The 12,696-nt window shown below is 37.1% G+C and overlaps 1 protein-coding gene across 1 annotated transcript in view; it reads right to left on the bottom strand.

Annotated features, from left to right (window-relative positions):
* Nucleotides 1-837: 837 nt before the first annotated feature.
* Nucleotides 838-12,696, bottom strand: part of LOC309474891 (uncharacterized protein) — a gene marked incomplete at its 3' end in the record, with an annotated part of 100,865 nt that continues 89,006 nt past the window's right edge. Inside the window, exons 4-7 of the mRNA XM_082137510.1 lie at nucleotides 7,801-8,018; nucleotides 1,960-2,277; nucleotides 1,150-1,243; nucleotides 838-847 (exon numbers count right to left, since the gene is read on the bottom strand). Of these exons, the coding sequence (XP_081993636.1) occupies nucleotides 838-847; nucleotides 1,150-1,243; nucleotides 1,960-2,277; nucleotides 7,801-8,018 (640 nt within the window). The remainder of the gene's footprint in view (nucleotides 848-1,149; nucleotides 1,244-1,959; nucleotides 2,278-7,800; nucleotides 8,019-12,696) is intronic.

Raw genomic sequence — 12,696 nt, 5'->3', positions numbered from 1 at the left:
ATTGCAAAAAACTTATTGGTAATAAAAAAAGTACTATTTTTACAAATAGCCTATAAAAAGCACCTGTGAAAAAAGTAGAAATAAAGCTGTATACGGTACACTGCTGAAATATTTAAAATATACATCAAGTTTGTATTCCTCTGAATTAATCATGAGAGACTCTTGAACCTCAGAGTGAGAAACTTTATTGATACAGGCAAGAAAATACATATGACAAATATACAGCAGTAGTAAAGAGAGATCTGTGTGTCTCTGTATTATTATTTTTTTGTATCTGAGAAAAATATAAACAATAAAGTGACACTGTTAAAATCTGACACTGAAAGAGAGCACAAACTCAAATAATCATCAGTATTTATTATGAAAAAAACACTAGAAGAACAAAAACACACTTGAAGAACCTTTAAAGTTCAGCGTTCTGCTTTAGATGTCAATACTTCCTGAAAAAGATGAACATAAAAAGCCATAGATTAATAAATCTCACAGATAATTATATATGCATTATCAGTTTGTGAGAAATGACATCATCAATCATGTACCTGATGTGTGAATATGTGCTTGATCTCCTTCAGCTCTTCTGGATCTGATCTCATAAACCACAATAATGACAGTAGCCACGCCCACCAGAGCAGAGAGGACCAATCGGATCACAGCTTCAGTAGGACCACAACAGTGGACAGAGTCTGAGGAATAAACACATCAAACTGAGATCAGATCAGTCAATAAACACTAATATCAGCGCTGACATCAACTAATATTTCTGAATACACAGAAATATGATCAAATCTAATCAACAATTTTATATATACGGTTCCAAGTGAGATTTTATACGGTCTGTCATCTCAAACTGTAAAAGATTCAACAATTCAACATGTAAATAGTAGAAAAGGATATTTGAAGGAGAATAAAAAATATCTCTACTCACCATAGACAGAAACTCTGAATGATTTTGATGACAATCTTGTTAAAAACGTCTGTAGTTTATATTCTCCAGTATGTTCAGTTGTGGTGTTTGTGATGGTCAGAGATCCAGTTTGATTGTCCAGCTTCAGTCTGTCTCTGAATCTCCCATCAAGAACATCATCATATACAGTGATTCTGTCGGCCCGTTTATTGATTTCAGCTATTAAAGTGTTTTTATCTCCAAACCTCCACAGAATCACATCATCATCCTCTATTTCAGTAAGATTAGAGTTTAGAGAGACTGAATCTCCCTCCTTCACTGACACTGACTTCACTTCATCTGTCAAACAGACACAGAACAAACAGAAACAGGGTTTGCAAAGATTAATACTGTTAAATAGCTTTATAATGGTTTACTAAATTTGAATAGTTTAAAATTCACATTAAAAATGAATAATATAAAATAACAAAAACAAAATTGTGTATGAATAAAAAAATAAATAAAAAAAAACATTACAAAACAGGTGTAAACTTTTTTGAACTCACCAATGACAAAGAGACTGAAACTCTTTCTCTCACTGTTGATCTGTAGTTGATAAACTCCAGCATGTTCAGTTGTGGTGTTTGTGATGGTCAGAGATCCAGTTTGATTGTCCAGCTTCAGTCTGTCTCTGAATCTCCCATCAAGAACATCATCATATACAGTGATTCTGTCGGCCCGTTTATTGATTTCAGCTATTACAGTGATTCCAATCCTCCACTGAATCACATCATCATCCTTCATTTCAGTAAGATCAGAGTTTAGAGAGACTGAATCTCCCTCATTCACAAACACCAGTCCTGAATCACCACACACACACACACACACACACACAGAAACAGGGTTCGTCACAGTTTGAGACGATCAGTTAATAATTAATAAAAGTGAATAGTTTGAAATTTAAAATTCAAATTTATATCATTATTAAAAACCAAAAGCAAAATGAATGTTTAATTATTAATTGTATCTTTGTGCTGAATAAAATATAAAACAAGTGAAACTGATATTTAACTCACCAAAGACACCGAGAAAGAACCTCTTGTTCTCACTGTTGATCTTTAGTTTATAATATCCTTCATGTTCAGCTCTGATGTTTGTGATGGTCAGAGATCCAGTTTGATTGTCCAGCTTCAGTCTGTCTCTGAATCTCCCATCACGAACATCATCATATACAGTGATTCTGTCGGCCCGTTTATTGATTTCAGCTATTAAAGTCCATTCATATCCAAACCACCACTGAATCACATCATCATCCTCTATTTCAGTAAGATCAGAGTTTAGAGAGAATGAATCGCCCTGATTCATTAACACCACTCCTGAATCACCAAACACTCCTGAAGAACAGAGTTTTTCACAGATTAAAGCTTTAAAATCACTTGATGAAGCTTCACTAAAATACTTTTAATCATGTAAATGTGAAGTGATTAATATTCTGCAGCAGCTCAAAGACAAAAGATGAGGAATGAAAAGAGAAATAGATTTATAACTAAAAAGACACTTTTACTGTAATGTTTATTGTCACACTAAAACTAATGCTGTTGAGTATCTGAGCTTCATATTTATATTATTTTATTTAATTAATCCATAATAACTGAGTTTAGAGCTGAATTCAAACTTGATCTGATAGAAGAGAAAAAGAAAAGAAAGTGTTAGTATTAACTTAATGGAGGAAAAGAGTAACAAGCACCACTTAAATGTCCAGCCCGCAGAAGTCACACTTACCCTGTAACTACATGAACAAGAGTATATTTCTCCAGTATTTAAGCAAAAGTTGCAATAGTTTTAGTTCTCAGTGCACTTTTGTTAAAACAAAGTCCTGTATAAATGCACAGATATGGACCCTATCATTTTTTAAAAGCCAATATGTATTAGTATTGGTATACCCAGAGCCGCCTTAAAGGTAGGGTAGGCAGGAATTTTCTTAAAAAAAAAAATCCAAATTTGTTTAAACTTTCTTTATATATTAATACATAATTAAAATGTAAGTACTCTGAAAAAGAGAGTATAAAAATCGAGTGTCTGTAGTCCTCTCAGGACTGCAATAAACACAGCTACTTATTCCATTCGCTCCCACCCCCTCCCTTCTGGGCTCCTTCCAAAGCCACGCCCCCAAAACACATGAACGCGCAAATCCGACGTCTGCAGCTGGAGGACGTGTTTGCCAGTGCCAAGTGGAGGAGAGGAGCGCAGTGCATGCAGTGACATCATGTCAGAATCACATGTAATAAAATACCTAACTTTATCATTATGAATATAAACAACTTTCATGGCTGTTGTTAGTACTCACTATCAAGCTAGCATATCGATACATACGGGTAAAGTTTAAAATATATTGAGTTTGATTCGGTAACGAGCTAGTAACATAAGGCAAAGCTAAAAACAGGTTGCATTGATACACGTTTTACCATTACCATCAGTTACACTGTGATGAAGGTGAATTTCGTGTAAGATTCATAACGTACGGTGTTTTGCATGTAAGCACTTCCACGATGAAAGCACTGTTGGCTCTGAAGCAGTGGCGTAGGCAGAAATTGTATTTTGGGTGGGCCAGTGAAAAATTGAGTGGGCCTATAGTTTTTCCTAGAAAAAAAAAAAAAAGACTTAAATAATAATTAAACCTTAGAGAGTAGAAAAAAGAATAGACAAACTGCAAAAACAGTTACAGCTTTATTTTGCAATATTCGGCAAAGGCAATAACAAAACCCTGTCTAATCATCATGTTCAACCAACAGAGCTCAGTAAAGGCTGGACAAACCACCAGCATAGACAATAACCTGTCTATTTTATTCAGGCTAGTCAGCAGTGCAAAGACAGTTCACCCGAAAATAAAGTAGGCTAAAAGAAAAAGAAATTCAAATAATTAAAACTATCAGCAGAGCACGGTTTGAAATAAATAACACACTCCCTAATTTCTGTTAAATTAACCATATACAATGCAATCAGCCTGGTGGAAATTAAGCTTTTGTGCCCAAAAAATAGCAACTAATTTAAACTAAACAATGTAGGTTACACACCACTAACTTAAGGCGAGACACTACAGGTGAATAGAGTAACATTTTAAAATAATAGATATTACCATAAAACTTACTCAGGTGATCCGGAGAATGACAAACAACTCATTTTGAGAAAACAGCATTTAAAGATTTGTAATGTAAAAAAATCATACTTTTTTAGTAGAACCAACTATTTACAGACATAATATCTTATCAAATCATCAACAACAGTGTTGGGCTGAATCAAAACATCATCAAAAACAGAGCTTTTCAACTGTGTTTGTGATGACAGGTGCAGACAGCGATCGTGGAGCAGCATATTGATTTAGAACGCCAACTTTTGTTGAATTTAGGAGAAATCTACAGACGCAAATAGACAAAATGTAGTACAATAAAGACCAAAATGACAAATCAAAAAGGCATTGAAGACAAATAGCCCAAAATCTCAAAATTGACCAGTGAAAAAACCCCGATGTTTTTGCCTGCCGTGTCTCGCCTTAAATCACTTCACGGGCAAAAATTAAGGAAAATTAGTTAAACAACAGGCCTACCTTTGTTGTTTTCATTCTACAAAACAAGACGCAAGTGCCTGGGTTTAGTGTTGAAAACAGAAATGATCTCATCATAGTCCAAAGAGTCACAGAGTTCTTTTTCAAATAACTTTTTGGCTAAAAAGCAGCTACCAAAATTAGCCCAGATCCCGCCGCCAGAGAGTCTATAGCAACCATAGCAACCAATTACGTTCCGGAGAGAGGGTTTATACAACTTGCTTCAACAGTTCCATTTTATTCGGAAAACAAATTAAACACACACACCAGTCAACAATAAATCAGGTTTATATTAATATATTTTCTTAAACACATTTGAATAATAAAAATAAACTAAAAATGTATTTTGATCAAACTTGCCTGGGCGGGCCAGTGAGTAATGTGGGAGGGCCAGTGCCGCCCTGGCCCATTACTGGCTAGGCTACGCGCCTGCTCTGAAGAGGACAAACGTTACACTCCGGTGACAAGTAGCCTACCTTTCTACCTTACTAGTTCCTTTTTTTTTTGCCTTGTTTGCCTTCGCTGACTTTTTATGCAGGTACTGGGAATTGTGACTGCTCTTTCTCAGCCATTATTGTGATTCTTCCTTGCGATCCGTGTCTCTCTCCGTGCCTCTTCCCCTCTTCAAGTCAAACGAGTGCACTGAGCGCGCATGCAGGGGTGGTTGCCATGGTAGCGAGGGAGAGTGACAGTCGACCCGGCCAATCATTTCATTCGTCCCGAATGGAAATAAGTAGCTGTGTTTATTGCAGATTAAAAGGTCTAGAGTCACTCGATTTGTATACTGTCTTTTTCAGAGTACTTACATTTTAATTATGTATTGATATATAAAGAAAGTTTAAAAAAAAAATTTGAAAAAAGTTTTTTATACAATTCTTACCTACCCTGCCTTTAACCTAATGTTAGGCCCCGGGGCTGAGAGGTTTTGCAGGTCCCCCATCCCCTCGATTTATAGAGTCTCATTTAAAAAAAGTGTAATATCTAGGTAATCTACATTACAGTTCAGAAATTTCAACTTTATGCAAATGAGAAGTGATTTTCGCGAGCGACAACCAATAGGAAAGAAGCCTTTCAGTGGAGCTCACCTCCCAAGTGCAGTGCAGGCAAGACAGAAGAGTTCGAGGGCGATTTCACTGTTTTATATGATTTAACTGTAACTAACCACAAACATGGATATAATAAAATGATGCATGGTAAAGAAACTGTCGACAGTCTCAGTGAGTTTAATTCATACATTTATAGATTGAGTGTTGTAGTTTTATGATGCAAGTTTAGCACTGCTGCAGTTCATTTTACAGTTTCCCCTGCATTATGTTGACTATTAGGGACAAGAAAATTTATTATTTGTCAAATTCGGATGACGTTTTAGTAATTTATGACAGTATGAGTGAGTTTAATTTGTAGATTGATCTAATGTTAATCCACTGAACACTGCTGTGTGGTAATATAAAAACATTCTTCCAACAGCATACTGTTTCTTTTGAGCCTAATTCCTAGTCAAATTAAAATAATATAGTTGTATCACTTGTGATGGTGTTTTGTATAGATGTGGCCAAACGACCAGTCTACCAATAACATTAGAGTGACAGCACTACCAACGCCCACAAGCGACTTCACTGAAGGCTTGTTCGACTTCATGCAGCTCTGCGCAGGCCGATCGGCGGCTGACTTGAAGCAGTGCATGCCGGTTAGAAATTTTGTCCGACTTGATACAGCGCCGACGCCACGTGACTGTGACGTATGCCATCAAAGTACCGCGCGAGCAATTCGAGAGTAGCCGGAGAACTCAGCCAGCGCAGCTTCTCAAGAGCGGCTGATGACGTCGCAGCTGTTCCACGATTGGCCGGATTCACCGCATGACAACGATCACGTGTGTTTCGTGTTTATTTCGAACACCTTTAGTTCCTCTAAAGCTCTCAAATCAGTTTATTATAACAGTGAACACTCTTTTCATGTCGTTGTCATGTTATATTGTGTCATGTTTATCAAATTAAAACTGCTTAAAAAACGTAGACTCCACTTCATTGATAGTAGCCTAGCTTATGTTGAACTTTATTCTTGTTCAAACAGACGCTGTATAAAGCTGTACATAAAGTATTGAATGAAAATGTCTCTGAAACATCTGTGTATTATTTGGCAAATATTGCATTTATTTCACTGCAGCTGTGGTAAAGTATGCAAACACCACGTGAGCGGTCACTACGGGAACCAGAAAGTGTCCGACTTCACGTCTCCGTTTGCAGCTCCTCCCCGCCTGCACGCGGCTACTCTCGCCGATCGGTTACATCCAGTCGCAGCCGATGTCGAACACACCTAGAGACTAGCGACATACAGTGACAAAATCGCTGGGTATGTGAACGGGGCTTATGGGGCCACGTGGGTCACTCAATCAGCAGACATGTAACGTGCGATTAGAGTGATTGACAGAAAACCTGACAAGTTACAAAACAATATGACCTTTTCAGCTCATCATGAACCTGAACTTGGGAGGCCCCTGAACTTCAGCCCAGGTAAGCCCGTGCATTAATGCGGCCTTGGGTATACTGTTATTACAAAAAGGTTTGCAGTGTATGTTCTCGCTATATTGCTCTCAAATGTAAGATTGTTGTATTATAATAGTAGAATAAGTAACGCTTAGTTCTAAAATACCGACAGTATAAATAATTTGTTAATTCTTCTGGTTATTACCCCTTTATTCCTAAAACTTTACATGTTGTAGTAGGTTCACTATAATTACAGAAAGTTACACTGTAAATTAGTTTTAAATACGCAGTTCTTTGCGAGCTGTAATCTAAAGCGTTACCAAGCAAACTCCAGCAGCTCGAGCTCTTACTAGAACCAGGAAGTGTGATCATATTAGCCCGGCTCTGTCAACACTGCGTTTGCTCTCTATCAAACATTGCATACATTTAAAAATCCTGATGATTACTATAAACTACTATTACTAAGATCAGAGTTTAGAGTGACTGAAATAAACAATATCATAAAAAAAAAGGAGTTTAATTTAATTTTGTCATTAAAAACAGGTGAAACTAATAGTCTATTTAACCCTTTCACGTGTGATTCTGACTGGGTGAGTTTTTTCAAGGCGACATTTATTTTAAAATGTTTCCCCATTATTGTTTCCATGGCGAACCGTCATGATCTTGATTTAAAATGTGAGATGGCGCCGCCATGTTTGTTTGCGCCGCAGTTCAAATTGTCTGAAGAGTTTGAATCTGACAGTTATGTGACATCATCACTGAACATTCCAAATCCCAAATGTGGGACTGTATCACTCAAAAGGTTTACTCACTGTGGACATAGAGATACTCACCGTTGAGAATGGTGACATATAGATCAAATATCTTAATCTCACTGTTGATCTGTAGTTCATAATCTCCTTCATGTTCAGTTGTGATGTTTGTGATGGTCAGAGATCCAGTTTGATTGTCCAGCTTCAGTCTGTCTCTGAATCTCCCATCAAGAACATCATCATATACAGTGATTCTGTCGACCGTTACATTGATTTCAGCTATTAAAGTGTTTTCAAACCTCCACTGAATCACATCACCATCCTTTATTTTAATAAGATCAGAGTTTAGAGAGACTGAATCTCCCTCCTTCACTGGCACTGACTCACCAAACACTCCTGAAGAACAGAGTTTTTCACAGATTAAAGCTTTAAAATCACTTGATGTTGATTTGATGAAGCTTCACTAAAATACTTTTAATCATGTAAATGTGAAGTGATTAATATTCTGCAGCAGTTCAAAGACAAAAGATGATGAATAAAAATGAGAAATAGTTAAAACAGTTTTATATAATCAAGTGACTTTAATCTCAAATAAGAGAGTTAACTCTCAGCAAAATCACACATTATTTGTTTCTATATGAGAATAACAGTGAATGTTAATCCTTTCTGACTAATTTAACCAGTAATTTATCACATCAGAACAGAAACAACTGAAACCAGAAAAACACATTTAAAACTCACCATCCAGACGCCACAAACACAAACAGAGCAAAACTAATTTGAGGAACATTTTCTTTATCGGTTCACTGAAAAGCCCACGATAGTAACTCTTAATGTGTGAAACACTCAGATTGCTCTGAAAGACTGAACTGAGATATTTATCTGGTTGTGTGTGAATCCTCCCCCAACCTCAGTCAGTTTCCGCTCACACATCCGTCTCCTTTAACATCACGGAAATCAACAAGCTTTTGCTGATCTTACATTTTCAAATGAATTCTGGCCCTGAATGAAAACTAATAGCAAAAGAGTGAAATATTGGATTAGATATCTGTATCTACTGGTGTGTTATTTAGTGCTGTGAGCTGTCAATCATAATTGACCTCTGACTCTTATTTGACTGTTGATGGATTCACTTTATTTCAGTGTAAAGATGTTTTGTGTGGAGTGGAATGACTCAAAAGCTCTAAATATAATGTTATAATGTATAATGTTTGCCTGTGTTGTTACTACAAAATTATAATGGGGCTGTTCTAGGTAAGGATTGAACCCGGGTCTGTTGTGTTCAAAGTCATGGATCTTCAACAAAAGACAATCTTTACTGATATAAAGTATAACAAATCAAGAGAAGCCAGGCTTCCAAGAAACAGTACAAAGAAAAATAGACACAAGGGTCCAAAGACTTAAACTTTAACAGACTTAGCTTGCAACAGATAACATAGGCTCAAGACTGAACATTAAGGAATGTCACAAACACACTTAAATAGGGCAAGATACAGGTGTGATGCATCAGGCATAATGAGTGGTAGTGTTCAGCAGGAGTCTGGTGAGAGGCGCCACCTGCCGTCCAGGAGGAAAATAGCAGTCCAGTTAAGGTTTCCTTACAAAAATTCATGAGTGAACATTAATGCAAACATACAGTAACCTGTAAATGTAATCGTTCATTTAGAGAAATATCATTTGGTTACCAGAAAGTTTTGGTCTTTGGAAAATTTTATGAGAAAAGCTTGAGTTCATAATCAGATATTTTGATTGCAGACAGGGCTGGACTGGCCATCGGGCATACCGGGCACTTTCCTGGTGGGCCGACGTGCTTTTTGGGCCGATACATCTCATACTCATACATAATTTTTATTATTATTTTTTCTTTTTTTTAACGGCCCATAAAATGTGTACATCGGCGGCCCATTCGTTTTGTTTTGTTTTGCTTAATTGGCGGTGCTGGGTTTGTGCCGGTGTAATTGCTTAACTCAATAACTCAATTGCTTACACACATTTTCAAAACTAAGTCTCCTTTTTTCAAAACTCTACACACAATTCTCAAAACTGCACACACAAAATGCAAAATGCCTCACATCTCCTTCAAAATGCAACACTGCATTCAAAATGCCATAAACCCATGTCAGAATGAAGCATTTGCATCAAATGGCAAACACTTCTTTCATAATAATAAATTGTTGGATATACCATGTAAGCACTGCTGTTCTAAATCTAAAGCTCTTTGGTCTTTCATAGGCTTATATCTACATTTCAATACAATGTTCTACAGTGAAAGTAATCTGATATAACAAGTACACTGTAAACACCAATGCAATGTAGAAACAGAAAATATTTATTAGGTCTAACATTATTGTTGTTTACAGTAGCATACAACAAAACCATAAACATATGTACTGTAAACCAAAAGTATATTCTTTAGAATACAGTAAATATGTGTGTGTGTGGGGGGGGGGGGGGGGGGGGGGGTTCAAAACAGATCATCTGACCTTTGACCTATTTAGGCCTATACTACAGTAAAGCAGTGATTGGTTAGTGATCAGTTAAGCAATTAGTGTTTGCACATGTGAGGAGTGTGTCTGTGTGACCTGGGGCATGTTCAAGTTCAAAACGGTGCGCAACGTTTTGCTACGGTTTCCGGGTTGAACGTCATGTTTCCTGAGGACGGCGTGCACCGGTGTGCAACGGGGTTTGAGATACGTTTTCTCTTGTTTGGTGGGTGTGTCAGAACTGCAGTCCAATCAGCAGCAACATGTATATAAAGCACGCGGTATTAAAGTGAACTCGCACAATGGGTTCAAGGAAAGTAATTTACAAATGTGTTCGATGCAGCTCGGTATACGCAACAACTGAGGATATTAGAAGACATGTTTGTCGTAAGTTTTATTGTAAAAATATAGGATATCAACATAATGATGTAGTTGTTTATATTTTTAGCTTCATTGCAAGTGTATGACATTTGGTATAGAAATAAACAATGGTAATTAAGTGCTTTTCCTAAAAATGAGAAAGAAAATACAGGGTATTAAAACAGTATGACCTACAAATAAAGTCAGTATGTGAGGCTAAATAGATGTATTTTAGTCTGAATTAGGTAAGATGTGTGCTTCCATTTCAGTTTCAGCAATCCCTTCACTCGATTGGGATGTTCTCTTTTGTTCTGGGCGGCAAGTGCAGTAACTGTAACATCGAGCATATTTTGTAGTATTAAACACATATTTATACCGACTTCATCAGGCTCAGAAAATTCTTCACAAAGAACACAAAGAATGAGCCTTCTCAGCTGCCATAGTTGCAACTCTTGCGTCATCAGAACAGTGTGTTCAACGCATCACCGTTTCTGTTTAAAAAAACGTTGTGCAACGTTTTGCCGGGGCTGAACGCAGCCCTGGTGAATAAGTGTAGCATTTTGATTGGTTGTGTTTGGAAAAGGAAAGCAAGTCACTTCTTGATAGATTGTGTTTTAGGTAGAGAATTGTGTGTAGTGTTTTGCAAAAAGTGTTTTATGCAATTGAAAACTGAGTCAAAGGCTGAGAAATAGCTTATGGTTTTGAAGATTTGGCATGTAGTTTTGCACTTTGAGTGAGGTTTCAAAAATCGTGTGACATGAAAAGATTTGGTGTGTAAGCAGTTGGTAAAAACTGTAAAATGCACAATTTTCTTATGGGGGAACATGCCCCCAAACCCCCCTAGAAGGACCAAGGTCACCCACCACAGTTTTACCAAAAATCCTGTAAGAAACACTGGTATTGCTATGCCAATGCAGCTTATAGCTTGTTTTAGGATTCATTACTGTGGAGTATAGTTCAACTATTAATAAATGTCAAATTTTTACTTATTTCATCGGTTAACTCACTCGTTCCTATACGGCATTAGTGGTTTTAAGGAATAGGAGATGGTATGCATATGTGGCAAGTGGCACTAAGGGAACTGACTACGCCACCCACGGAATTTCACCCCGGGAAGTAGAGTTAAATTAGTTGGATAATTAAACCTCCAAATTTACAAAAAGCTCACAGGTTCGATTCATGCACGAAGCCAGAGACGTAATTCCAGTAAAACAACAATAATTTTATTTATACCATTAAAATGAACAGCAAGAATAAAATACCATTCACACTAAATAAAGAGAATAAAGAAAAAGGGGAGTGCTGAGGCCTTACCAGTGGAGGAAACCGGGTCAAAGGTTTGGGATCTCAGGGATTAAGGATTCCCTGATCACACATAAGCACACACAAAAAAAACAAAAACAAACTCAAAATACACCAAAAGGGGAAAAACACAGCACACAGGAGACACCACCGACACCACCACTTCCGGCACTCAGCACTAAAAGAAAAGCATTCAGTTAATAAAGAATCAAAAACATCAATCAATGAAAACAACCACAAAGAAAATCTTCTTTATGAACACTTAAATCAAAAGAAAATATAAACAATCAAACGTCACTCAATCAGTAATAAAGTAAATTTAAAGAATCAACAAGAAACCATAAGTCAATGGAAACAAACACAAAGAAAATCTGTATAACCCCTTAAATCAAAAGGAAATCTAAACTAATCATAATCACTTAATCATAATCAAACAACAAAACCCTCACAAACACACACACGCACATACACATAAATAAACACAGGCGGAACCCAGAAAGGCAAAGTTATCTTCTGTGTAACAGTCACTAAAATACAAACAGGTCGAACGCCCAATTGCGCGTCGAGTCCCGCGCTGTAAAGTGCGTCGAGGCGTTCAGAACCCCGAGGAGGCTCATATAGCTTTCTCCGTTAACAGTCCGTTGTTGAACACAAATTAATTGAGACAAAACACTCCGTAGAGACAAAACAGCAGCGGGGCGGGAAGGACGAGACTCATGCAGATACCGGCGCCAACACGTGCTTCACCGTCCTGACGTAGGCTACATAAACAAATCACATTTAATAACAAAGCACGATTAAACATACACGCAATGCCGGCTTGCATACATAC

The sequence above is a fragment of the Leuciscus leuciscus genome (genome assembly GCF_965113295.1).
Source record: "Leuciscus leuciscus genome assembly, chromosome: 15".
Taxonomy (NCBI): domain Eukaryota; kingdom Metazoa; phylum Chordata; class Actinopteri; order Cypriniformes; family Leuciscidae; genus Leuciscus; species Leuciscus leuciscus.
The sequence above is the reverse complement of the archived record's forward strand: the minus strand, read 5'-3'. Positions and strand labels throughout refer to the sequence as shown.